General features: G+C 50.2%; 11 protein-coding genes across 11 annotated transcripts; 4 read left to right on the top strand and 7 right to left on the bottom strand.

Moving 5' to 3' along the window:
- Nucleotides 1-118: 118 nt before the first annotated feature.
- BO87DRAFT_408540 (short-chain dehydrogenases/reductase) lies at nt 119-1,298 on the bottom strand. Its single transcript, XM_025626161.1, has 2 exons — nt 905-1,298; nt 119-805 (listed from the first exon to the last, which is right to left on the bottom strand). Exons 1-2 carry the CDS (start codon nt 1,254-1,256, stop codon nt 150-152), a joined length of 1,008 nt encoding a protein of 335 aa, XP_025477413.1. The 5' UTR covers nt 1,257-1,298; the 3' UTR covers nt 119-149.
- Nucleotides 1,299-2,267: 969 nt separating this feature from the next.
- On the top strand, nt 2,268-7,279 carry BO87DRAFT_441364 (ABC transporter family protein; the record flags this gene model as incomplete). Its single annotated transcript, XM_025628000.1, has 2 exons — nt 2,268-2,711; nt 2,793-7,279. 2 exons carry the CDS (start codon nt 2,268-2,270, stop codon nt 6,798-6,800), a joined length of 4,452 nt encoding a protein of 1,483 aa, XP_025477412.1. The 3' UTR covers nt 6,801-7,279.
- A 64-nt stretch (nt 7,280-7,343) lies between these two features.
- On the top strand, nt 7,344-8,216 carry BO87DRAFT_388759 (putative short-chain dehydrogenase/oxidoreductase; the record flags this gene model as incomplete). The annotated part of the gene is made up of 2 exons (XM_025624873.1): nt 7,344-7,541; nt 7,608-8,216. 2 exons carry the CDS (start codon nt 7,344-7,346, stop codon nt 8,214-8,216), a joined length of 807 nt encoding a protein of 268 aa, XP_025477411.1.
- BO87DRAFT_378596 (uncharacterized protein) lies at nt 7,843-9,493 on the bottom strand. Its single transcript, XM_025623826.1, has 2 exons — nt 8,284-9,493; nt 7,843-8,232 (listed from the first exon to the last, which is right to left on the bottom strand). The coding sequence occupies exon 1, from the start codon at nt 9,430-9,432 to the stop codon at nt 8,341-8,343; it is 1,092 nt and encodes a 363-aa protein (XP_025477410.1). The 5' UTR covers nt 9,433-9,493; the 3' UTR covers nt 7,843-8,232; nt 8,284-8,340.
- A 224-nt stretch (nt 9,494-9,717) lies between these two features.
- Nucleotides 9,718-10,757, bottom strand: BO87DRAFT_441358 (sugar phosphate isomerase/epimerase family protein; the record flags this gene model as incomplete). Its single annotated transcript, XM_025627999.1, has 1 exon — nt 9,718-10,757. Exon 1 carries the CDS (start codon nt 10,717-10,719, stop codon nt 9,718-9,720), a length of 1,002 nt encoding a protein of 333 aa, XP_025477409.1. The 5' UTR covers nt 10,720-10,757.
- Nucleotides 10,758-11,311: 554 nt separating this feature from the next.
- BO87DRAFT_363785 (uncharacterized protein) lies at nt 11,312-11,814 on the bottom strand (the record flags this gene model as incomplete). Its single annotated transcript, XM_025621713.1, has 1 exon — nt 11,312-11,814. Exon 1 carries the CDS (start codon nt 11,807-11,809, stop codon nt 11,312-11,314), a length of 498 nt encoding a protein of 165 aa, XP_025477408.1. The 5' UTR covers nt 11,810-11,814.
- A 2,033-nt stretch (nt 11,815-13,847) lies between these two features.
- Nucleotides 13,848-15,688, bottom strand: BO87DRAFT_441354 (CocE/NonD family hydrolase; the record flags this gene model as incomplete). Its single annotated transcript, XM_025627998.1, has 2 exons — nt 14,046-15,688; nt 13,848-13,985 (listed from the first exon to the last, which is right to left on the bottom strand). The coding sequence occupies exons 1-2, from the start codon at nt 15,672-15,674 to the stop codon at nt 13,848-13,850; spliced, it is 1,767 nt and encodes a 588-aa protein (XP_025477407.1). The 5' UTR covers nt 15,675-15,688.
- A 388-nt stretch (nt 15,689-16,076) lies between these two features.
- Nucleotides 16,077-17,260, top strand: BO87DRAFT_441353 (Clavaminate synthase-like protein; the record flags this gene model as incomplete). Its single annotated transcript, XM_025627997.1, has 4 exons — nt 16,077-16,354; nt 16,403-16,606; nt 16,659-17,081; nt 17,131-17,260. 4 exons carry the CDS (start codon nt 16,077-16,079, stop codon nt 17,258-17,260), a joined length of 1,035 nt encoding a protein of 344 aa, XP_025477406.1.
- A 554-nt stretch (nt 17,261-17,814) lies between these two features.
- Nucleotides 17,815-19,680, top strand: BO87DRAFT_313914 (MFS transporter; the record flags this gene model as incomplete). The annotated part of the gene is made up of 6 exons (XM_025619636.1): nt 17,815-17,962; nt 18,011-18,067; nt 18,123-18,252; nt 18,300-18,498; nt 18,552-18,950; nt 19,003-19,680. The coding sequence occupies 6 exons, from the start codon at nt 17,815-17,817 to the stop codon at nt 19,678-19,680; spliced, it is 1,611 nt and encodes a 536-aa protein (XP_025477405.1).
- Nucleotides 19,681-20,077: 397 nt separating this feature from the next.
- On the bottom strand, nt 20,078-21,896 carry BO87DRAFT_116441 (F-box domain protein). The gene is made up of 6 exons (XM_025617916.1): nt 21,413-21,896; nt 21,322-21,358; nt 21,241-21,268; nt 21,152-21,188; nt 20,858-21,095; nt 20,078-20,805 (listed from the first exon to the last, which is right to left on the bottom strand). Exons 1-6 carry the CDS (start codon nt 21,694-21,696, stop codon nt 20,290-20,292), a joined length of 1,140 nt encoding a protein of 379 aa, XP_025477404.1. The 5' UTR covers nt 21,697-21,896; the 3' UTR covers nt 20,078-20,289.
- A 1,029-nt stretch (nt 21,897-22,925) lies between these two features.
- On the bottom strand, nt 22,926-23,586 carry BO87DRAFT_378593 (uncharacterized protein). Its single transcript, XM_025623825.1, has one exon. The coding sequence runs from the start codon at nt 23,540-23,542 to the stop codon at nt 23,264-23,266; it is 279 nt and encodes a 92-aa protein (XP_025477403.1). The 5' UTR covers nt 23,543-23,586; the 3' UTR covers nt 22,926-23,263.
- Nucleotides 23,587-25,347: the final 1,761 nt, after the last annotated feature.

Raw genomic sequence — 25,347 nt, 5'->3', positions numbered from 1 at the left:
CTCTTTTGGCTACCGTCAATAACTTCATTTTGAAGTCATCAATTCATGCCATTGGACAATTCATGCCATTGGAACTGTTATCTTCACTAACAGTTCGGGAATGATATAAAGCCAATCTCTGCTACATTTCCGACGCAACCCAGCTTACACTATACGGCATTCACCCCCGTGATCCGCTTAAACTGACTCTCCGTATACCTCCAGACAATCTCTCCAATGCCCATCTCTCGCAGGCCTTTCAGAACCTCAATCGCATTATCCGAGCTCTCCCCATCTGAAGTGATGGAATAAACACCCTCTCCCACCTCCCCATCAACGCCCCGCGCAACCGCGACCCCCTCCGACAGCGGCACCCCATCATCCCCATCTCGCGCCGGATACTTCGCACTTGTAGTCACAAAGAGATGTCTCTCTCCGCTCTCTATGGCAGGAATACAGATCCAACGGCCGAAAAGCAGAAGAGCAAGCCACACAATCCACATACGGAGATTATCCACCTCTCGAATTATCCCGGTCTGGACAGCTCCAGGGTGAGTATTAATGAACGACACGGTTGGGGCCTTTTCAGCTAGAGTTTCCAAAGCCACTGTGGTCAGTGAAGTAATATGCCCGCGGAACAATGGGGCTGACAGCTTTCTGCCCTCGAAGTCGGCGGTGTCAATGGGACCTTCAGATCCGGCTGCCCCGACGGTTATGACGCGGCGGAGGCTGGTGGCTTGTTGGAGGAGAGGGAGGAGGTTTACAATGAAACGCATGCGGGCGAAGTAGAGGAGGGATGTGATCTTGCGGAGTCCTTCGGGTGTTTCTGCAGTATGATAGAAATCAGTCGTAGTTATTTTGTAACATTACGTAGTTCTAGTCATGGTGCGGCAAGAGATATATATCCGAACCGGCGATCACCCACCGTTGTGTATAGTCGCTATGCCAGGTGTGAGAACGAGGAGATTGAGAACTCGCTCCTTGTCCTTGATGTGGCGGCAAACCTCATCGACATTGCAGAGCAAGCTAACGTCTGCAGATATGAAGATATACTTCCCCTCGGGGTTCAGGGTTTCGCATTCGGCGATGATGCGGTTGGCTGCTTCTTGTTTGCGACCGACAAAATAGACATGGGGCCGTGCAGCATGCTTAGCGAACTGCTTGAGGGTTGCTTCGCCAATCCCACTTGTTGCTCCGACGAAGAGAGCTACCATTCCCTCGGGAAGGGAGGTAGCAATCTGGACATTGGAGGATTGGATATCGGCCAGGATTACCATTTTGTTAAGGTTAAATGAAGTGGAAGTTACAGTGAAATGACGGACTCTGGAGTATAAGGGTGGCGACTACACCATGGTTATGGACAGATTCATTCTTCTTATACTTGCAAACGAGGGATTCCATCGTCAGTTTTTTTGCAACTTCATCCAATCAACATTGGTAATCCGAACAGGATGCTTATGCGATTAACGCTCGGGTTCATCCGTATCCGGCACGGATCACACTTTCCGGGGACCCGGTTGGGCGAGTCGACCCCGGATCATGGAGATTCTAGATACGAGCTTCAGCACGGACATTACATTATTTATTTGCTCGAAGGGGAAAAACATGGATAGGGTTTGCATAGTAGCCTCGTGTTCTCCAGTAACATGCATCCCTGTGCAACAATTCAATCTTTGTGGTACTTTGCCCGTTCGAGTACCGAAGGCCGATGCTCGGTTCTTCGGGCTTGGCGCTTCTGGATTTTATCGCCGATCAGTAAATAGCCCTCCTTACAGTTTCCTGCTCAATCACAAAGATTTCGTGTTATCTTTGATGTTGAGATATATTGGTGCATGATATTCTGGATGCCTGGCATGTCGTCGTCATTGCCTGCTCTCTCCACATCCAGCAAATCACAATGGTAGCCCCCACTACCTAACTTTGAACTCACACTTGCCACATGCAGAACTAGCCTCAGCCCTAGTAGCAATCGCAAAATGCCCCCAAATCAGATAAAACTTTGAAGACAAGCCTGGTTTGCCTGCACCAACCACAGGCACGACCATAGCCAAAGTGGAGAGATTGCGCCGAGTGGTACGTCAGCCGGGCAGCCAAATCAAACCCGACCTCCGACTTTAGATCCACTATAGCGCTTCCGCCGACGCGACAACCACGAGTCGGCCATCCTATATTAATCCTGCAGCCTGCCATCACCGCACGAGAGACGCTCGGGCGTCTAATCTTCGATTCTTCAACGATGCTCGCTCGGGAATCTGCTACCGAGTTCTTCTCGGTAGTCACTCAGCAAAATGTCTTCTCAGACGGCAAGCGAGGGGCTCCCCCTCGCGGCCAACATTTTCGGATTCGGTGTGGCGGCCTTGGTGGGAGGGAGGGCCTTTATCGCCATCGTGAATCGATTGCGACATCGACAATTAACCCTCGACACAATGATTCAAATGGATGGGTATGAAGACTGCGATGGAATTGCAACACCACAATCAATTAAGGAATTTTTCGACAAACCCCCACGCGTCGCACTTGCAATTGGTACCGGCATTGGTGTATGGCTATCGCTATCGGAAGTTGTCGTGTTTAGCGTTGTGTCTGCTTCCACCGGTGATTTTACACGATGGATGCGACTAGGGGCCTGGGGAACTCTGGCCCTCAGTACAGTTGCAGTTTGGATGGAAGACGAATGCACGCTTCGGTTCAGACACGGTCTTCAAACAAGCATCGGCTGCGTCGCCATGATGGTACTTCTAGTTGAGGACCAGTACCAATGCTATGAGGCGTTGGATTTCTCCTTTCTGCCCTGGTTCTTTCTACTTGGCCAGTGTTGCGCCGCTTTGGGTGCCTGCATGGCCGGAGCGTCGTTGCCTCGTCGACCGGACGTTTTTCAAAACGGAACAGTGGTGGATCGCAAAGGATCGACAACCTTCTTGGACCAATTGTTCTTTGGATGGGTAGGCCAGCTGCTTTCTGCGGGTCAGAAAGATGAGCTGGAGATCAGCCACCTGCCTGAGCTCGAGTACAATAGTCGTTCACCTCAGCTATTTCAAGCTTTCAGCCAACAATGTACGGCTTCCAGCAAAAGCCTTTGGAAGGTCCTCTTTTTCAGTCATCGGAAAGCGCTATTCATTCAACTTGTTTTGACCTTCCTGAATGGGACAATGGCATTTGTGCCCCAGTTTTTTATCTTGGGAATCTTGCAGCGTCTGGAAACCGACCCTGATGATCCTTGGCTATGGCTATTTGTTCTCGGGCTCGGCGCATCGACTATCGTATCTGCTCTTATCGAAAATTGGAACCTCTATATATCGTCAAATCTGATTGCAGTGAGGCTGCAGGAACAACTATCAACAGTGATATATGACAAAGCGTTACGTTGTCGTGCAGTGAACAATGTCGGAATGGATTCGCAGAGTGCCAGTACCACCAGCCCATCCCGTCAGGGTACCATGAACCTAGTGGCAGTGGATGCAAAGAAAGTGGCTGACTTTTCAGCTGTCGGCTTTCATCTTTACGAGGCGCCGTTGAAGCTCATTATTGCTGCTCTCTCTATCGGCCGGTTGCTTGGACCGCAGTGCCTACTAGTCGGTGGCCTAGTTCTTCTTCTTGTATCTGCAGGAAACTTTTATTCAGTCAGTCAGTTTTCGAAGCAACAAAAAGGTCTTTTGAGGTGTCGCGACAGCAGGATGGGAGTCATCAACGAGGTTCTCCAAGGTATCCGCCAAGTCAAATTATCAGCTTTGGAGGAAAAATGGGAAGACCGCATCAACGAGTCAAGAGGGAAGGAGCTGCACAGCCAGTGGCAAGTTTTCAAGTGGGAGCTTCTCATGTTCGTCGCCTATAATATCACGCCCGTTGCTGTTTCCGCGGCTTGCTTAGGCACATATGCCCTGTTACATGACGACATGCCGGCGTCTCTCGCTTTCACCTCGGTCTCGCTCCTCGGTGCACTTGAAACCCCCCTTGCAGTTCTTCCCCAGATCCTGTTGAATGCAACGGGAGCACAGATCAGTCTGCGACGAATCGAACGTTTCCTTCGAACTCCAGACAGGGATGTCGATATTGTGCCCGCTGATGGGGTTGTGCTGGACCAGGCCACGATTTGCTGGAACGAAAATCAATACACTAAATGCTTTTCTCTTAAAGACATGTCTTTGACATTCCCATACGGCGCTTTGAGTATCATTACGGGGCCGTCTGGCTCTGGCAAAAGTCTCGTTCTTGCAGCAATACTTGGTGAATGCGAGTTCCTGCATGGCAGTGTACGACGGTCCCCAAGCCTGGCGATTGCCTACGTTGCTCAGGAACCGTGTTTGAAAGATGGGACAATCAGGGACAACATCCTTTATGGCCTGCCGTTGCAGCAGGAGCGCTACCGGCGTGTTCTTTTCGCCTGCTCCCTTAATAGCGACATAGATCGTCTAGTGCTGAAAGATGAATCTCCGATGGACGACCAAGGGAGCAATCTCAGTGGTGGCCAGAAATGGCGTATCTCCCTTGCGCGCGCACTCTATTCCGACGCCGAGATAATTGTACTGGATGATATTTTCAGCTCCATTGATTCTCATACGGCGCAGCATCTATATCAATATGCTCTGACGGGGTGTCTCGCCGAGGGACGCACACGCATACTGGCAACTTACCACCTAGAACTGTGCTTACCAAGAGCCGAATACGTGGTTGCTCTTGACACCAACGGACTGCAATATGCTGGCCCGAGACAAAACCTTAGGGATATGGGGATATTCAAGCATATGGCCCAGGCTGCAGCAGGAGTGGAGAGGGCTTCTCACATGAAGAAAGGCTCTCTGGTATCGAATGTTCAGTCTTCGGAAAACTGGATAGGAACGCTATTACCCAGTGAGCAAGAGCAACTAGAAGACTCCGCAAGGCAAGATGATTTGCGTGGCGAGGCCAATACACGAAACCAAAAATGGCGAAATCGTCAACGGATTTTCCGTTTGACTGACGCCAAGTATCTTTGCTTGCTTGTCTTGTTCCTGCATCTGAGCTATGGTGGACTAGCAGTTGGGCGAGGTCTGTGGATGATGATCTGGAGTAACAACGCGAACAAGAGCAGGAGCACAGAAGACATGGATACAAAAGGAGCCCAGTCCACCGGGGTGAATATTACGTGGTTCTTATCTATCTACCTATTGTTGTCGATCTGCTCATGCATCGTCGCGATCAGTCGGAGCTTCTTGGCAGTGCGCATCACCTTGAAGATGTCACGAAGACTTTTTGAAAAGTTCCTCTCTTCGGTACTACGCGCCCCCTTGCAGTGGCTCGACCAGATACCAGCTGGAAACATTCTGAACAACTTTTCTGCCGACTTTAGCTTGATCGACTCGCGCCTTCCATATGATCTCAACTACGCACTCGGTGTTGTGTTTGATCTCTTCTCCATCGTGTTGGCTGCCTCCCTGGTGAATGTCTGGCTGAATCTCCTCTCCGCCTGTTCGCTCTTATTGGCGTTTTACTACGGACAATTTTTTATCAAGAAGATCCGCGCCATCAAGGAACTAGAAAGTACCATGCGAAGCCCAGTACTTCACCATCTTTGTGCCACCATGGATGGAATAATGACCGTTCGTGCCTACCGTCAAGAGGAGACCTACCGGGAGGAAATGTATGCCAAGATTGACCGGCATTGCCGGGCATCCTGGTGTCTCTGGCTGCTTACACGTTGGATCGCCGTTCGCGCAAGCACCATTGGCGCCGCTTTTACCACCGCAGCCTCTATACTCGTGCTCTCTTCCAACGGCATTACCGCTTCAACTGCTGGATTTGCCATCACATTCATCATGCGGTATAGTGGCGTTATGTCTCAAGTGATCAGGCAATACGCAAACCTCGAGATATCTCTGAACAGCGTCGAACGTGTCTCGTGGTCTCTCGACATCCCTGCAGAGAAATACAACTCAACCGACGAGATGCCTGAGTCCTGGCCCACGGATGGCCAAGTGGATGTATCAGACTTGACCGTCTGTTATTCGCCTGATTTGCCACCCGTTCTGTCTGATCTATCCTTTTCCATCCCGCCAAATACCAGAGTCGGAGTGGTCGGTCGTACCGGTGCAGGCAAGTCCTCGCTGGCGATGGCCCTATTTCGCTTCCTGGAAGCCCAGCAAGGAAGTATTCATGTGGCGGGGTTGGACATTTCGACCATTCCGCTTCGCCAGCTACGGACGCGCTTGGCAATCGTACCACAAGACCCGATCCTATTCTCTGGCACGATTCGCTCCAACCTCGATCCCTTTGATGAGCACTCAGACCAAGAGCTCTTGTCTGCATTGCGACGCGTGCACTGGACTATTCCTGATGCTGACCATGACGAGAATCGTCCTGGATCGCCGTTGATAAAACTCGATGAGGATGACAATTCCAGAGAAGATCACATTGACTCTCTGGAACTGCAATACCAGCACCCACCAAGTATTCTAAACACCGCAGTCACCGAAAGAGGCGCGAACTTTTCCCAGGGCCAAAGACAGTGTCTCTGCCTCGCGCGGGCCATCCTCCGCCGGCCCAAAGTCCTAGTTCTAGACGAGGCCACCTCAGCTATTGACAAGGTCACAGACGCAGTGATTCAGAGATCCATCCGGACTGAGTTTGGGCACAACGACTCATCGTTACTGGTCATCGCGCATCGCATCAGCACCATCGTCGACTTTGATCGCGTGCTTGTACTGGACGCCGGCCGAGTCATTGAGTATGGGACACCTCGGGAATTGGTATCGAATCAGAATGGGGTCTTTCGCAGTCTAGTTGAGAGTAGTGTTGAGAGAGACGAGTTGTTAGAGACTATGCATGCTGCCGGTCCGTGCACCTGACACTGTCATACGCCCGAGTCACTACATCGATAAGGAGGGATACAACGGACGCCGATCTTCAGGGGCTAATGCAAGCCGTTAGCGCGCATGCGCTTTATCGGAGGTATCTACGCAGCTGAGACCTACCTTGCGAAAAGATAACCCAAATGCCTGCTTAGAGTCCGCTGGGCGAACGTGACAAATATCCCTCAACATCAATCAGACAAGCCACGGTATGTCGCTCGGTGTTTAATAAAATCTTTCTTACAAATCCGGTGATTCCGGATGCTTCTCTCGCCTTCAAGTCCTGGGGATGATCCCAGGGTTGTCGCGAAAAAGAAGCGAAAATCCAGATGGATTTCCTAATGCGGCCTAGTCTCCGCGAGGGTGTCTCGCCAAGAGTGGGATCGTATCGGGCTTAGTCTCCGCGGGTGGGACGTCATTCAGCTTCATGCATACAAGATAAATAGCTGCCAGTCTGCCTCTTTTTCATGCTCAATTTTGAATCATCTACCTGTATAATACTCATATACCCTTGTTCATATATACACACAATCAATCAACATGTCGTTCCCCTACAAAAAAGTCCTCATCATCGGCGCCACATCCGGCATCGGGAAGGCCCTCGCCGTGAAGCTTGTCGAGAACGGCACCCAGATCGTCATCGCCGGCAGAAGAAAGGAGAACCTAGACGAGTTCGTCCAGCAATATGGCAGTGACAAGGTCGCATCGAAGGTCTTTGACGTGATGCAGCTGGACCAGGTACGTCCCCCTCATTTACACCCACACCCACTCCCGCAATCTACTCACAAGTTAACCACTATATAGATCCCCCAATTCGCTGCCGAGATCACAACGGCCCACCCCGACCTGGACTGCATCTTCGTCAACTCCGGCATCCAGCGCCCCTTCGACTTCTCCAACCCCAACGCCGTCGACCTCACCACCTTCGACACCGAGCTCATCACCAACTACACTGCCCCCGTCTACCTCACCAAAGCCTTCCTTCCCCACCTGCAATCCCTCCCCACCCAGACCGCCCTCGCCTACACCACCTCCCAAATGGCCCTCGTGCCCATGATGCGCTGCCCCAACTACGGCGCCTCCAAGGCCGCCCTGCACCACTTCATCCTTGCCCTGCGGACGCAGGTCGCTGAGGGTCCCGGAAACGTCAAGGTGCTCGAGATCTACCCGCCCGCGGTGCAGACCGAGCTGCACGATGCCAAGCACCAGCCTGATTTGAAGGATGGACACTTGATTGGTATGCCGTTGAATGAGTTTATCGGTGAGGTTTGGAGCCGGTTGCAGAATGGTGAGGATCAGATTGCTGTGGGATCGGCGAATGATATCTATCAGGCGTTTGAGACGAAGAGGCAGAGCTTATATGCGGATATGACGGCGATGTTGAATGCGGTGTTGAAGCAGTTTTTGGTGTGATTATACTTGTCATTTTCTAGAGTTTGTTGTTAGATAGACGATTTGAAGACTTAAGATTTCAACTTACCCGTTTAGTCACAAGTAAAGTGAAAAAAAGTAGACACCATGGAAATGGTTCAATAAATTAGTACCCCGCATACGCAGTAACAGAAGGATAGGGCAATCCCTGCACCGCCCTCCCTCTACACGCCGCCAGAATCAACCCCCCAAATTCCGAGATCCCATGAACCACACCACTCTCCAACATGCCCGAATACTGATGCAACGAGACCATCGCATCCAGCGACTCTCCACCCTCATTCCCATCAACCCCAACATCGCGATCCCACAACCCAGTCCTCATATCAAACGGCAACGAGTCCACGAACGGCGTTCGGACGGAATAATTCCGCATCTTGAGCGAGTACACGCTCCTTAGCATGAACCCCACAATGATCGTCCTCCGCACACTCTCCGCGAATAGCCACGCTCTGCGCGGGCTCAAACTCCCTGGTAATTGGATGGGGGCCTGTTGCCACAGTTTCTGGCCGAGGTTGTAGAGCATAGTGCTGATTGATTCGGAGTAGGCTTGTGATGATGTGTTTGTGTCGGGGTCCGAGAGAATGAGCATGCATTGCGCGAGGAGGAGAGCCTGCGCGGTAGCTAGCATTTCCTCGAAGCTGGAGGTGTGGTTGAGGGTGCGGAGGAGGGAGGAGGATTTTTGTTTGAGGAGGGGGATGATGGTTTTGTTTGTGGTGGTGGGTGATGTGGAGTGCAGTTTACACAGGGTGTGAATGTCCTTGATAGGTAAAGGGGGAGAAGATGGACTGGGCCATAGGTCTGGGTGGATGAAGTGGGTTTTCATGTTCAGGGCGAAGGTGGATGGGTATGCGCGCATGCCTGAGACGAGGTATGCGATGATGGGTTGGGGGTAGCCCTTTGTAATTTCTAGGGGGAGGGGGAGGGGGATTGAGTGGGTTAGTTGGTAGTGCTGTCTTGGCTTCTTGTGAGGGAGTTTGGGCGAGAGTGTTGATCGGATGGTGTTTGTTGTTGTTGCGGTACTTGTTGAGTCTGTGTCGGATCCCACCGTTAATGGAATGTTGATGTATTCGCAGTCGATCTTCCGGGTCTGGCATCGGGTGCAGCGCGGCCAGCGCTGGTCACAGCGGCGTTTGCCGCGCGCGCAGGCTTGGCATGACCGGCGGAGTGTTGGTGGCCTGGGGATGTCGGACGCCATTTGGATCTAATAAGAGGATGTAAAGACTAAAAAGAGACTTGAATAAGGGAACAGGCGGTTCAGATGTGCATTAGTTAGGGGATGATGGGATTGGGGACGTTGGAATGGTTCGCCGATGGCAAACCATCGGGCGAGTCACGTGTATCTAGGTTTCGGGGGTAATTGCCTGTTGGGGACTACGGCAGGGTCTGGGCCTCGGGTATTGAAGTGTTTCACGGCAGTTTTATTGCTGGTTCAGGAACGGACTATTTAAAGAGCTGAATTGTGCAAGACCTTATTTGAAGGTTATATCTTAGAAGGAGTGGGGGATCGGAGGCGGTCTTGTAGTGTTTCCCATGACTTTCTTGCTCTTTTGCCGGCATTCTCGGGATTGAACTCCTCGCTGCGCATCCGTCTGTCAAATACCTCCATCGAGATCCAACCCGTGTACCCCTTGTCAACTACCCATGCCTTGACAATTTCTAGTACTGGCATATATCCACCTAGCTTAGTTTCGAAAGGGAATGGCCTAGCATGTCTAGACCAGGTGAATTGCGGTGCTTCACCCTCAAGATACCACGGATGTGCCTTTGAGAAAGGTGGGTTGAAGAGCTCGCCGTCCGACAGTTGGACGTAAAAGATCTTCTCCAGAGGGCATTGCTTCAGAAAGCGTTCAAGGGAGGCAGTCAAGTCCTTATCAGCTATCGGGTACTTTCCGGACGTCTCGAACGGGCTCGCCCAAAGCTTGGTGACTTCGTGGAAAGTGTCCATGCACAGACCAAAGTTCTTCCGGTCAACGGCCTCGACAAGCTCCAGGGCTGTGTCCCAGGTCGAACAGTATGTACCCCAGGAGAGTGGCTCGTACGCGACCGAGATAACGGGTTCCTCAGCGCTAGCCAAATCTGCTAATTGCTGCAAATCCGACACAATGAGGTTCTTGTCTGTGCTGGCATCATGGCTGTAGTTGGATGGCACTTGCAGATATGTAGCATCCAGCTTGCGCGCAATGTCGATCCAGTGCTTTGCGGTGGCCATTCGCTCATCCAATGGCGTGCAATTTCCTTCAAAGTTCTCGAATGCCGCCAACGATAAGATTTCAACGTTGAGGTTGCCGCAGACCTTTTTTATTTTTCCGGCAGCATCTAGCATTGATACACCTAGGGCGTCTGAGTACCTCTTGAGGTCAGAGTAAACGACTTCAACAGCGGTAAAGCCATGCTGGGAGGCAACACGGATCTTTTGGTCCAGTGTGTGAGAGGGATGCTGGCCCAAGGAGAGGGTGCCAATTGCTTGTTTATTCAATAGCATTATGTATTCTATTGAGTATAGTCAGGGAGGATAATAACATGTCTCGGCAGATAATGATGGGATGGAATCGATCATTTATAGGGAAACCCGGATCCCCGCATTGTCGGGATTCAAGGTCCGGCCGGAATTGATCCTGCGAATTTCATGAAAGTTGGCCTTCCGGCATATTGATTCTCTCCAACTCTGTCATCACAGCGAGGAGTATATGAAGACTTCAGCCAAAAACCTTACATCACAGAACATCAAAATTTATGGTCATCCCCAGCTCCAGGCTTTCGACTGGAGAACCTCGCCAAGGCCTCGGGTTAGAAACCCCGAAAGTCAGTGAGCCGTTTTCCGGCCAATTAGACAGATACATTAGACCATGGCTCTCCTACAATAAAATCTTCTTGTAAGTACTATAAGAACTACTTGTGTTGGTATTCTATTGTCATGCTGTATATCACTGTATTCCCAGCCACTCACATAGCCAATTCTCGAAGCCACGGCCCTGTTCCCTCGCGAGAATCATTGAAATCTACCATATGAGAGGTGCAGTTGTGGCATTCATCATGACCAATGATCAATGTTTCAGCTAGGATATCATAATACCCTACAACCCCAACCTAGCAAGTCTCTCCTGTCCCTTATCCGTAAACAAAAGCAGTCCATTCCAGTACCCAACAACCCTAATCATCGGATACCGCCAATGAAACCACATCGGATGCTCATTGGCCCCGAACCACCCAAAATGCCTGTCCAAATTGTAGCAGAGATAGTTACAAGTGCTCAAAACCAACAACGACAAAATACCCGTAAATTGAGCCGCCTTCTTTCCATAATAGTGATCGACAATAAAGCAATTGGTCAGTGCCCCCATAGCACCGCCCATACCGAGTGGACAGAAGACGAGCGTCCACATGACTTTGTAGAAGAGGTCGCGAGTGCCGGTCATAATGAAGACGCCGACGGCGAGGAAGATGATTTCTGCGATGAGAGAGTTGAGGTAGAAGAGGATGAACGGGCGGATGTAAATGTTGCGGCGCTTTTGAGCCATTGGGAGATCTTTGTCCATTATTATGATCGGTTGAAAGGTGCTTGGGAGGGACATTTTAGGTGGTGGGTTCGGAAACAGATAGGATAATATGTTGTTCAAGGTATTCTGTGTGATTTATCCGCACTACCTCTGTCAATGGTTTATCCTTAGTTTATATTTCTCGCGTTTAACTAGGATAAGCTAGGTGATATTGCACGTCAGGAACCGATGTTGGATTACTTTACCTCATCCCCGCTGTTATTCTGGTGTTGCTGGTTACAAATCAGGATTACTGATCACTCCGTCGGCATCTCGCCATCAGAGAGCAGGAGGGGGGTGCATCTCCGCTGCCTGAAGTTTTATCAGCTCAACTCAGGGAGGGGGATGATAGATAAGGCATTGTTTTGAAAGTAATGTTCGGAGACTGCGACGGATCCTTCTGCGCAGTATGCAATCGGCCATCTAACAGTGAGTGATTTCCGATCTTCTGCTCGGTATGCGTTACTTTTATGCATTCGACGACATGGAATCGAACCAGTGACTACCACTGGCGTATGTATTCTCATATTCCTTCGAGTATCTTATATTGCGTTATTTCATGTCGAAGCACTAACCGCTAGACCAAAAACGATATATCGCGTGGTTCTAGCCAGGCGACGGAGAGATATGTGTCCCAACACGGCCCCCTCGAACCGGAGCTATCATAGCTCCACGTTCTGGTTTAGGCACCTCCTTGAACTGGATAGACTGCATGGGAAAAGCCAGGTTGACCACGCCTGGTCTCGAACCCGCAACTTCCAGATCTGGTTAAGGCATCACGTGTTGGTAAGAGCTGACCGGGCTCATAACCTGTCGAAGCACTAACCGCTAGACCAAAAACGATATATCGCGTGGTTCTAGCCAGGCGACGGAGAGATATGTGTCCCAACATTTCATCATAAGCGCTACTGTGCCGGGGATGACCAGTACACGTATACTGGCCAATTACTTCATAGTAAAGTGATGCCGAACCAGTGGCACCGTGGCCACGGGCGATGTAATATTCCGAAGGGCTTTACCTGTGACGATTTCCTTGATTCATGAGGCTAGGTATTTGGCTTGAGGAATTGAGAAGAATGTATAGACGAGAATGACCTTGGAGTGTCCGTTTATTAGAATTTCAGCCTGATAATGGACACCTCACACTTCCTTCGGCAGTTTGCCCTCATTTCTATCTGCTGCAATACTTTTCCAAATCCCGTTTAGTATTTCCGTGATTGAACCCGTGACCACTAATATGACCTTGGCAGTCAACGAGTCGCCTTGCGGAGTCCCTCGGGCCCAATCGGCGCAGAGTGTATTAATATTTGGTAGCATCCAAGCGGTCGACTGTCAAGGAAGGTTCCGACCGAGTTCTCTAAATACAAGCATGCAGATTATAATGTAACTTGGCACTCATACGGTTGAATTGTGCTAATCAGCTTAATCATTCAGAGGTAACTTCCGACTCGTGTTATAGTACACGCGCCAGAATAACTACCTGTCTTACCACATGAGCCTCCTTCATGAATCCCGAATCTGTAGCAGAGATATATAAAGATTGATTTGAGAGATGAAGACAGCTTACTACTACCATATATCCTGTATACGCAGCAAGCATGATAGCACTCACAAAGCTGGCTATGTTGGGCTACCTGACCGTGGGGGTGTGTGTACCCTTCCACGTGCCATATTCAAAATCGAGAAAAATGAATCGTCGGGGAATCATCATGCATGAGAGGTGAAGGCTCCTTAGGACCGAGAAGTTATTGCCGTACTGACATCGAGTAGAGCTCGAAAGTATCCCGCTATCGGACCTTTCTTTCATCTATATTGATATCTTTTGAGCGGATATAAAGTCATGGAAGAACCGGGAATTGGAAGTGTTAGTATCGATGATGTGCAGAATTTTGTCCATAGGTTATCATCAATTATGCAAATACAATAGAGGACATATTGAAAAGACTAGCAGAGAACTCCGGTTTTCTACATCAATATGAGGTCGGCGAGGCTGGGATAATACCGAAAACTTCCTGAAAAGATGGCTCGTGACATTCTCATACCTCTATAGCCACAGTCATGATCCATAAGCCCGCTAAATGAACGGCAAGATAACAGAACTAGGATACTCTCCACCGCAGTGAATGAAATGCTTCCCACGATTAAGTTCCTCCTCCGGACGCGGCTGTGACCAAGTCTTATACTCCGCAATACTAGGGTATTGGCCAGAGACCTTCCTCACTGTTAGCATATATACGTCTTTCTATAATTTGGCAGACTAATGGTAACTCACCCGCACGCTGATCGTCTCACCAGCGTCAAAATCCACGCCCATCGCCCAAATGCCAATCTCAAGTCGCACAATCTCTCCAGGACGGACCTTCTCCTGACGCGTGTGAGGGTGGAAAGGGAACTGTGGGTGAATGCTTTTATTTGCATCGATCGCACGATGCGAAGCTCTAAGAATACCATTAGATCCCAAATGAAGGTTCGTGCTAGACTGTTCCTTCTCAGATATCTCATCAATTGATTTGACCGGCGTCGCATGGAATGGGAAATTGAGATGCATCAATGGTTTCCCGTTCTTATCCTTCTTTCTTAAGATGACGAAAACAGTGAAGTCGTTTCGATCTTCGCAAGACATGTACAAGACCGCCTTCGGTAGACCAATTAGTCTTGCTGGTTTGTCGAAGGTGTATGAGAACTCGGCGAAGCTGGATGTAAGCTCCGAGTCGTAGGAGATCTTTTCGTAAGGCCCAATCAAAGTTGGGTGGAGCTTCTCCGAAGAGAGGAAGAATTCTCGATATTCAGTGGTAGGCGATGGGAAGTCCTCGAGCACGATGTCGTCGATGGCCTCTCGATCCCCGAACTGCAGCGCAGACCAACGCACCTTGGGGGTTTTCTCCCAGTCATTCTCAACTCCCTTGAGATAGCGATCAAAGAAAACGAAGAGCTCATCCATGGACTCCGGGCAGCTATACAGCTCGTACCACTCCTGTTTGCTTCCCCAGCGAATCCACTTTTTATCATGTGGAAGCTCTAGCCAGGCTCGAACGGAACCCATAGTGTGAATAGAGCTCACATCCGAGCCTCGAATGTAGACTGGACAAAGCACTTTGGTCATATCTGCCCGCTTATCCTCCCAGAAAGGGCTAGAAACAGGCGAGCGGCGGTACATCTCCTCGAAATCCTCAATGCCGGAGTTGGCCGGTCCACGAACAATTTCGTTTGTGATGAGATCGAAGTTGCTCATCGAGAACCACCCACCGCGACAGAACTGTTCACGATAGATATCTCCCGACCCTTCCCATGGTGCAATAGCCTTGAGTGACGGCGGCTGCTGAGAAGCAATGAACCACTGAGAGATGGCGAGGGCCGAGTTCCCCGCCATGCCGATGGAACCATTGCACCAGTCCATCTTTGCAATAGCTTGAACGACGTCGTATCCGTCCTCCGCATCTTGAGAGCCCATAACGGTGATAAGGCCGTCACTATTTCCTGCTCCGCGCGTGTCAACACTGACAATTGCATACCCGCGCGGACACCATGTCGCCGGATCGAGGCCCTCAAATTTCTCGAAACCGCTCAAGTCAGAGCGCGGCACGCAGCAGTTCCACACGCACATGGGGAGCATGTCGAGTGCACTATACTTTTTGCCGTAGAAGGACCAGCTCAGTACGGCGGGAATCTTCTCCGCAGAGCCAGCTGGTCGGTAAATGTCGACGTATAGCCTTGTGCCATCACGGACAACGATCTCGACGTCGTGGTCGATGCGGATATCGCTCTGTATGGGCTTAGCATTGAAACCATTCCATCCCGCAGGTAGGACCTCTGATTTGCCTGATTGAGGTCGCACGTAGCCGTTTTCGCCCTCTTTCGGGGCTTTGATACGCTTGTAAGCGACTTGGACCGGAGGAGGCATTTTGAATGTAGCACGTGATGTCAGTGTACTGCTTTGGAAGCTTTCACAGATTCTAGCAAATCACATCATACTGCAATTTCTTCACATTTAAGTTGTCTATCCAGCATCATCTTCCCCGCATTCTGGCGTCTATATTGCACATGTCTCGGGGCTTTAGTGACCGAAGCTCGGAGAGCCCCGAAGTGAGCATCTCCCCCGAAGCCAAGGGCTTGGTGCTCGGGAGTCCCCGCATTGCTCGAGACTGATGAAGGCCCCGAGCTTCGGGGCACGATGTTAGCCCTTCGGAGCTTGAGGCTGCTGGATGTTTAAGTGAATTTTGAACACCCACTCGAAGACTCAGCGGAAAGACAAGTATTCAATGCTAATCATTGAGCAAGTTGAGTATTGATCGAAGAAAGCACTATGTCAACAACCACTGTCATTCAGGAGATCGCCGAAGCGACCAACGAGTCCTACACAGTGAAGGACCTGATTGACTTCAGCGACCGTCACTACGGCGATTGGCGCGATGAGTTTCACAAAAACGGCTGCGTCGTTATCAAGAACGTGATTAGTCCCGAACGGGCCAAGTACTACTGCGACAAGCAGATCGAGTGGCTGAAGAGCTTCGACCTTGGATTTGATGAGAATGATGAGAGTACCTGGACTACTGAGCATCTTCCTATTAGCTTCAAGGGAGGGTAAGTTCCTTTATTCCCGAGGGCTAGCTACCACTAACAGAGGATCAGCATGTACTATGGCTACGCAGCACCCCATGAGAAGATAGCCTGGGAAGCTCGCACAGAGCCAGCCGTCATTGAGATCTTTGAGAAGCTCTGGGAAACAAAGGAGCTTCTTAGTTCTTTCGACGGCATGAACATCTCCCTCCCCCGCCGGAAGGATGTCAACTGGAGTCCTTGGCCACACTGTGACCAGAACCCGAACCGGAAGGGGTAAGTTACCATAGTGGTTGAGCTAAACAGCAGGGGGCTAATGTTGTTACAGGATGCAAGCAGTGCAGGGCCTTGTCAACTTTGCCCCCAACGGCCCCAAAGACGGCGGCCTTATGCTCATGAAGGGCTCTGCCAAACTCTTCGATGAGTTCTTTGCGCAGGACCGTGACCCCTACGACCACGAAGATGCTCCGCCACCGGAGATCAAGTACATGGACCTGTTCCTTTTCCACCAAAGGGACCTCAAGTGGTTCGAGGACCGCGGTTGCAAACTTATCAAGGTTAATATGGACCCCGGTGACTTGGTTCTCTGGGATTCTCGGACCATGCACTATGCTTGTCTGCCCGAAGGGGACCAAATCCGCCACGTCCAATATGTCTGCATGACGCCGAGACGCTTTGCGACCGAAAAGGCCTTGGAGCTGAAGAAATATTGTTTTGAGAATTACATGGGTACTACCCACTGGCCTCACTGGTATGTAATCCTTTGCCGCCTGTATTGATATACATGCTAATTTTCGCAGCAATATCCGCCCGTCTACCGACAAGCCGATGAGGAATGGAAAGGTGTGCCCTAAGGATCGTACGGAGCCTTATGAGAAGCCCGAATTGACCGATACGGTCCTCAAGCTCGCGGGTGTCAAGGATTACTAGGTAGTTTTGCGTATTTGTATACAGACTGTCAGATAGTTGTTCAATTTTACGTCCTTTATTCTCCATAATGTTTCTTGTAGCCTGTACACTGTTCAAGTAACCAAAGTTATCCGATACACAAGTAGAGATACTAATTGCTACATCAAGTTAGACGTTCCAGGCTTGACTCGTCACGTTGATATTAGCTTTTGCCCCGACTAATTGACTTAACCCCGCCGAAGTGTCTTCAGTACTAAGTTTCGGAGCACTAGACCTCGGTGAGGCCCCGAGCCAGCTCTTCCCCGAGGCCATTGGTGACGACTTGGCTATCAGAATGCGGGGAAGCTTTGGTGGCTTCGAAGCTATACCCGTCACAGTCAAGGTTCGGCGCGGTTGTGGCAGTGGTCTGGCGAGATAATCTGCCTGTCTTGTGTCTAGTATCAGTCACAAGGCACCAACTGACAGTATGGCGAATATATTTATATGATCAGCTGCGCCATGCTATATACTACCAACGCTCACACCCTCTGCGGGTAAACAGGACACACCCACTATCTATCCGCCGGTCTTCTACGATGGACGACACCACCAAGAAAGATGTGGTCTACGTGGAAGACATCGAGGAGGGAGGGATTATGAGGGCTAAGGGGAAGGTGATGGGTACTGTGAAGATCACGGAGGGGACGGTGGTGTATATACCTACTCCCACCGCTGACCCGCAAGGTGAGCGACTATGCTATCGAGAATGATATCAAGAATAACGATGAACAGATCCCTTGAATATGTCTGTTTGGCAGAAGTCCATTATACTTATCGTCATCTCTATGTGTATGTGATGGATCACCCCGGAATCGATTTTCTTGGCCATCCTGATCGTTTGCAGTCTCGTGTCTGGGTCTGGCTTTGGTCAGTGGGTTCGGAGGACTACTGCAATTTTACATTCCAGGATATACAGCCGTAGGAAAGGACTATGATGACATTTCCAACTTAATGACATATCCGACCTTGTTCATGTTAGTTATGAAGTACCACATCGAGGGCAGAGCTGATTTCGAACCAGGGGCATCGGGAACCTCATCGGTATGCCAATAGCAATTGGTGTGGGAAGGAGAATCGTCCTCCTAGTATCGACTGTCGTGCTCGTCCTTGGATCGGTACTATGTGCAACTGCGAAGACATATGAATGGCATCTTGGTGCTCGGATGGTGCTTGGCTTAGCAGCCGGACAGAGCGAAGCATTGATTCCAATGATTACCCAGGTAGGTGATCCACGCAACCATTCTAGACCAACGTCCTGACTCGCTTCCCCCAGGAGATCTTCTTCCTCCATGAGCGCAGCGAGGCCCTCATGGTACAACTAGCTATCCAAGTTTCCCTAACATCTGTATGGACACTATTTGCAGGCCCAATCGCCCAGTCCATCACACCAGAGGGCTGGTACGGTCTTGGAGCCGGCCTTGCTGGAGCGCTGCTCTTAGTTGCTCTTGTCCTCCTACCAGAGACGAAATACAACCGCCCTCTCACATCCTACCAGGAAACCAGCTCCGACCCAACAAGCACCTCTCCCGACCTCAAAAAGGACCTAGGAGCCGAGGTATGCACCGTCCGCCCCGCCTTAGACTTCGAGAGATACGCACGGCGCACATGGACATCCGACATGCGACTGTGGGTCGGGACGCCCCAGTGGACAGGAACCTGGGACGTGCTAAGAGTAAGTACATGTGCAAAGAGAACTGTCTCTACATCTCCCTAACAGCAGCCAGCAAACCTTCGAACTCCTCTTCTTCCCAAACGTCCTCTGGGCCCTGCTTCTCAACGGCCTCACAATCGGCGTCAACGTCGCCATCGGCACCACATACAGCACCATCCTCGCCAACCCACCCTACAACTGGCCCGACAGCAGCGCAAGCTACATCAACTGCGGCCAGATCATCGTCGCCATCGTTGCCCTGCCCCTTCTCGGCCACGGCTCCGACTACCTAGTGAAATACTTTGCCAAACGCAACAACGGTATCCACGAGCCCGAAATTCGCATCATCCCTCTCATCTTCCCCATCATCGTCGGCACCTTCACAGCTGCACTATATGGCCAAGGTGGCGCCCACCCTTACCAATACCACTGGTTCATATATGCCTGGACGGTGGCAGCGTACTATTTTTGCTTCGTTGGGGCGAATATCGTGGGCATTACGTACCTACTTGATAGTTATCCGGGAAGGTCGGGCCCACTGTTGGTTATCATCTGCGCCTTTCGGGGGTTCATCTCCTTTGGGACGAGTTATGCTGTGTCGCCGTTTATTGAGCTTCATGGGTATGATGGGGCTTTTGGGACGTATGCGGCCTTGACGGCGGCGTTTGGGCTGTTGGGGATTCCGGTGTTTATCTGGGGGAAGCAGATTCGGAGGTTTACAGGGCGGTTTGCGAAGAACAAGGCGGATTAATTGGAGGTGGATGTGCTTGTGTGGTTCACACTTATGTGGGATATTTTGATTGAGCTGTTGTTTATTTGTGTTGATCCCCGGGGCAGGAAAATAGTGAAATTGGAAGTATGAACTTGGTGGCAATGCATGGATGTTTGAGCTGGACGTTGATATGCAGCTGGCTGTAGACTCCCGAAGAACAACATTCCCTTGGAGAAGTAAACTATCAAAAAAGGGTTGACTCCATGAGATGCAAGTCTACAAAACTTGGTAATCAAGAGTGAGTATTAGTGCTAAGGTATCAAGTGAAATACTCCGTAGCACATGACCTGATCGCCCAAATCTCGTGCCCAACTTTGGTCTCTCCACCTTCCTAACGAACCTGACCGAAGGATCAAAACTGTTTCCAGTCTCCCTATCACTTTCACCCTGCACATCCAGCAAGCTACTTGTGATTGATCCATACCACCAGGTCACACGGGTTACGAGATCCCCATAAATGGTCGAAATCGAAACGACGTGTCGTACGCTCAGGTTGAAGCGCGTCGTGGGGAGCCATCGGTCGGGCATCTCGCCAGACTGTCGGGCGGGACTATTTCTCCATCTTATCACAGCATAGAGTACACTCCCTCAGCCACTTCCCCACTGCATTGCGTTAATTGTGGGCTGATTCAGGCTCTTGTTGTACCGATCCGCAAGATCCTCGCAAACACCCCAGATGCGTCTCCGGTTGGCGACACCAATCAGCTTCACATCGTCCATGCCATACCGCGGAGCAGTCATCTTTTCAAGCCACATGTACATCCTCTTATAATTGAGATCAGCCGGGACCTTCTGGTTCTTTGCTGCCTGAAGCTCCCAGAACCATGGCATGTTCTGCTGCATATACTGCTTCCAGAATAGATTATCCTGGGTGACGAGGTGAATGTGCAGGGAGGCTTCAGTCAGTGCTTTCAGCGAATTGCTAGGCAAGAATTTGCAGATCTGATAGACGATCTCAAGGGGCAGTTTGCCGAATGGGCTGACAGGCTTCCGGTCGCGGAGATCCAGCTCCACGAACGGGGTCTTCAAGCCGCTGTTCGTCTCCATGTTGCTTTGGAGGTGTTCATCGAGTCCGGGTGTTTCCACCGGGTGGGCGGCACAGTACTGCTCGGATTGTTAACATGGTTTAGACGCAGCTCGGTGACGATATGCTTGCCTCTGCGCCCGGGATACATTCCCAGTAGCGGCCTTGCGAGCGCTGGATGTCGTCTCCGTAGCTCAATTGCAGGGCGGACCCGGACATGTTGCACAACGGCGTCATGATATTGTACAACACGTCCAGATTGACGTTTTTAGTGTCAGTCGTACCCGTCAGTGCGCGAGTTAAGATCTCAAAACAGCACCAGTGGAACGGTAAGACGGGACCGGGCGCTTCCTCCGAGCCATGGCCATAGCTTTGAACGGTCAGAATGGGTCAACGAGACGGGCCTACGAAGTGGGTTTGTCACACCATGAATAAACGCGCTGAGAACGCGACCGAGAACCATCTGCATGAAGGTCAATATTGTGTACCGAAGCACATTCGCTCAATCAGCATACCAGATTTGGCCTTGACGACAAACTCGCCCTAATACGTTAATTAGCTTTGATCGCACGGATTCGCACTCAGTGAGCGCCTACAATATCGGCATAATATCCTTCATCTGAGAGAAACGCTCTAAAAGATTGTTAAACGGGTCCCTCCGACCGCGCGAACAGAAGCAGCACCTACTTTGGCGCACCCGGTTTAGCGTTTTCATCCACACCCAGGCAGTGTGCCTTATACAACCAGGAGATATTGTCCCAGCCAACAATGCGGGGATCGTAGCTGCGGACGGGCTCCTCATTTTCCTCTCCCTCGTGGGACACCTGCCTGAAGTCTTTGCCGGCCTGCAGCGCCCGGCATCGCTTTTCGATCCACCGCCTGCGGCGCTCGAGGGCCGTCTCAGACGGGGCCTCGATGTGCATGCCACAGAAACCAACACCGCAGATTGCGCAGTAGCAATCGAAAGCCATGGTGGTGAGGGAAATCAGTGTCCTGAATTGGAACTGAGGTGAAAAGAGTGGAAGTGTGGGCTATTCTGGCGAGCTGATGGGGATAAAAAAGGATCGCCCCCCAAGGCGTGCCAGAATAAATACCGAAAGCGAAGGGGGTGTGGGAGGGCCCACCGCGATGGATGGAGTGGAACGCCGGAAGCAATCCATTCAGGGGCGAGCATCAACTCTTCGCCCGCACACTAAAGGATTGGGGAAAACTCTTCGCGGCGATCAGGCGACCTAAAAATATGACACCGACATTTTACCAGCGACCGGCTTGATAGACGCCATGTCATGGCCTCGCTGAGTTGGCAGGGAAGATCTCCTGAGGTCTTTTTTGTTACAGTTGATAGAGCTGTCTTGGTACTACATTTTAAGCCTTAGGGTGGGTAGGGAACTGAGGGCAATCGCAACTTGCTGAATGATAGCAAGCCACGCTCACCCCCAGAAGATGTACGACAGACTTTACTAGAAAAAGTTAACCTTAAATTCCTAGCCTGAGGCTGTCGCCAACTCGAAAAGGCGGTGTTTCTTCCCTCCATTTCAATCGAGCTGGAAAGCCAAGCGCCGATCTCCGGAATTGGGGTTACCGCATGTATCCCTTGCCCTATGTGGCATGACTGCTGCTGCTCTTGCCAGTTGCTACTGCTGCTGATGTGGCAGGAAGGGACAACAACGACATTGTCAACTACTACTACGGGATGACCTGATCGGGCGAATTCAGGAACACGAGGCAAATTTTTCATCGCTGGGCCACGCTTTGCTCGGGCCGATGAATGGAATGGATGGAATTGTTGGTTCAGGAACGAATTCTGAATGTGGCACAACCCCGTGACCAAACCTTGCCACCGGCTAACTAATCAACTCAACTGTTATCACATTGGTCCAGCCGGGCCCAGAAGCCCGCCTCCCCCTTCTTCGCCTTCTTCGCCTTTTCCTCGGCTGTCGGATCTGGGCCGGATTCCCGTCCAACTGCTGACTGCACTGCACAATTGCTGGCTGGACCGCAATAATAGCCTGTTTTATGATCCGTGATCGTGTTGTGCTCTGCACGGATCGAAGCTTTTCGAAGCTCCAGCTTCGTAGTTAAGTTGGCAGGTCACAAGACCTGTCTAGTTTAGCTATATTTATCTACGTTAATTCGGACCCGCCACGTTTTGCTACAGTCACGCGGACAGATGTAGTGGTGTTTTTGCTTTAAAACAAGGCTTTGCTATCGCAATGTAGCCTGTTCTCTGCTCTTCTCGGTCCTTCTAGCTACTCTTAAGTGCCTAACCTTTTGTACAATGTTCTATAGCCCGGGTCTGGCGGCAAGGCAGGAAACACAGGAAAACTGGTGGGTAGTGAACGCCACCTAAGTTCTGCTTAGGATAACCACTTGCCGGAGGCGCGGCATTTCGCCCGCTTTAGTGTTCGGCAGATAGCTACTCCAATAATAACTGGCACCATTAACAGACGACGCTCCGGGTCCTTCTTCCATATGCCGCTTTCCCTACAAGCAAGGAAGCTAGACCAGCTCCATCCAGCAGACTAAAAAGATTTACCTTCAGACTAGGTGCTGAGCGCACGCCGGATTTATACTCAATAAGGCAAATACTTCTGAACGGGAGCCAACCAGGATGTTCTCGAATAGACCACACACAACGAAATGACACTCCTTTATCTCCCCCGCGTGGCAAGTCTGCCCTTGGACGAGGCAATCTATGAAAATAGCATGCATTTCTGGAAGATCCGGACCGACAACTGGTTCGTCAGGCTGCATCAGCTCAGATTTGACTGCAGTAACGATCTTGATTGCACGGTCATTGTGCTTTCTATAATCCATGTATATAAATGAAAGTTTTTTGGGGGGGGGGGGGCGCTTAATGGCTTTGTACTCTTTGAAATCGATATAAAAATTTTAACAAGAATACTCCACTGTGAGGTTTGGCGTTCGTCCTGGACTTTCGAGATATGTAAGAAGTGTCCCTTCGGGGACTGGGAAGAGCAACGGACGGCGCCATAGCTCGATATGAAAACGGTGGTCATGACGTCTTTTGCTCTCAAATTCAACATGAACCGATGTTTCTTGAGCGTAACTATGGAGTTGAAATCCATCAGTCTTGTATATTGATCACGCCCTCTGACTACTTTTCAAACCTTTTATGCCACTCTTCTGACCAGCATTAGGCTATGGCCGACTCACCATTCTATGTGATATCGTATAACGCACTTCTCTTTGCTGTGTAATTCTTCTGCAACTGACTATGTTTGCAATGCCAGTATCTTCTGTGAAATAAAAAATACTTTCTGGTCAAATTGATTCGCCTGAAGTGTTATACTTGCCATCTGATGCAAATAAAATGATAGCCGTGCTCGATAATAACTTTGCCTTGAACCGCTCATTCCAACCCTTTCTACGACTGTTGAAGTTAGTATCGCCAGATTGGTACTCTGAGAAATAAAATGCCTAGTTCTGGCTGGCGCCTGCATTGCTTGTTCGCTAGCAAGGTTCCAAGGCACCAATCCCATTGCCCGACGTTGATGATGCAACATCATCCGCCAATCCACGGTCGGTTATCCTGCCAACCATCCACTTCAAAAGAGATTGTCATCGACCCTCTTAGAAGCTCTCCTCAGGTTCCGAGGTAGGTAGGTCGGTCTCGCGGCATTTCAAATCAGCCTTCATTTGCAATTGAATTACTTCGATGCTTGTGATCAGCTTTTGATAGAAAGGGACAGACATCGGATGAGGGTTGGCGCTGTGGATCATCCCTTATATACGAATTGATGTACGATATTACCCCTGAGACTGTAATATAGTACCTCGTCCTCGTTATCATATTCTCGCGGATAATATCCATTGGCCCATCAGTGCTCGCCACCACACACGCGTCTTGGCAGCTGGAGACTATCGGTCGCTGCGAAAGGCTACGAATTGTATGGTATGGCTGGGGATGCTAAGATTTCCAAGGAATTCGTTCTAGGGTGTTTTCTTCAAAGTTAACATGGTGGAGATAATGTGAGGAATATACAATTTAACTTTCATTCTTGATATAACTCGATATATATACATGATATATAAATATATATAATACGAGTTTATCTAAGGTTGCTATATACCTGCCTATTTGGGATATCAAGTAGAGAGTACTAAAGGAGATGTAGGATAGATGTAGCCGGAGCATGGTGGTTTTTATATATTCATTGGTAGGGTTGATATTTCTTCTCGAACTTGGTTGATAGTAGTCACGACTTTAGAAGAGTAGCCAGTGACCGGTGACTGGGATGGGATTCACCCTTAAAATTGCTCACATCACCTCAATCTGCGTGTTCATGTAGAAACGAATACTTTATACCGCACTATCTAGTCACGATCTTTCTGTTGATAAGCCCGATATCCGAAACCCCCCACAGATCTTGAAATTCTAGCATTATATTATACCTTCTCTGCAGATATCCATGTTTGGACTCTTTGTCAGTCGCGTATCCCAGTCCTTCTGCCAATTCTCGTTTTACCTATCTTTGTTCAACTTTCCCAGATAGTCTACTCTCCTTCCTGGCCTCGTGAGTAGACTATTGTATAATTTCGGAGGAAATACCGGCACCTCGGTTATAGAAATTCCCACCAAGCATAATGTTAATGCAACG

The sequence above is a fragment of the Aspergillus neoniger genome (genome assembly GCF_003184625.1).
Source record: "Aspergillus neoniger CBS 115656 unplaced genomic scaffold BO87scaffold_26, whole genome shotgun sequence".
In the NCBI taxonomy this organism is placed as follows: Eukaryota; Fungi; Ascomycota; class Eurotiomycetes; order Eurotiales; family Aspergillaceae; genus Aspergillus; species Aspergillus neoniger.
This window is presented reverse-complemented; position numbering and strand designations above follow the sequence as displayed.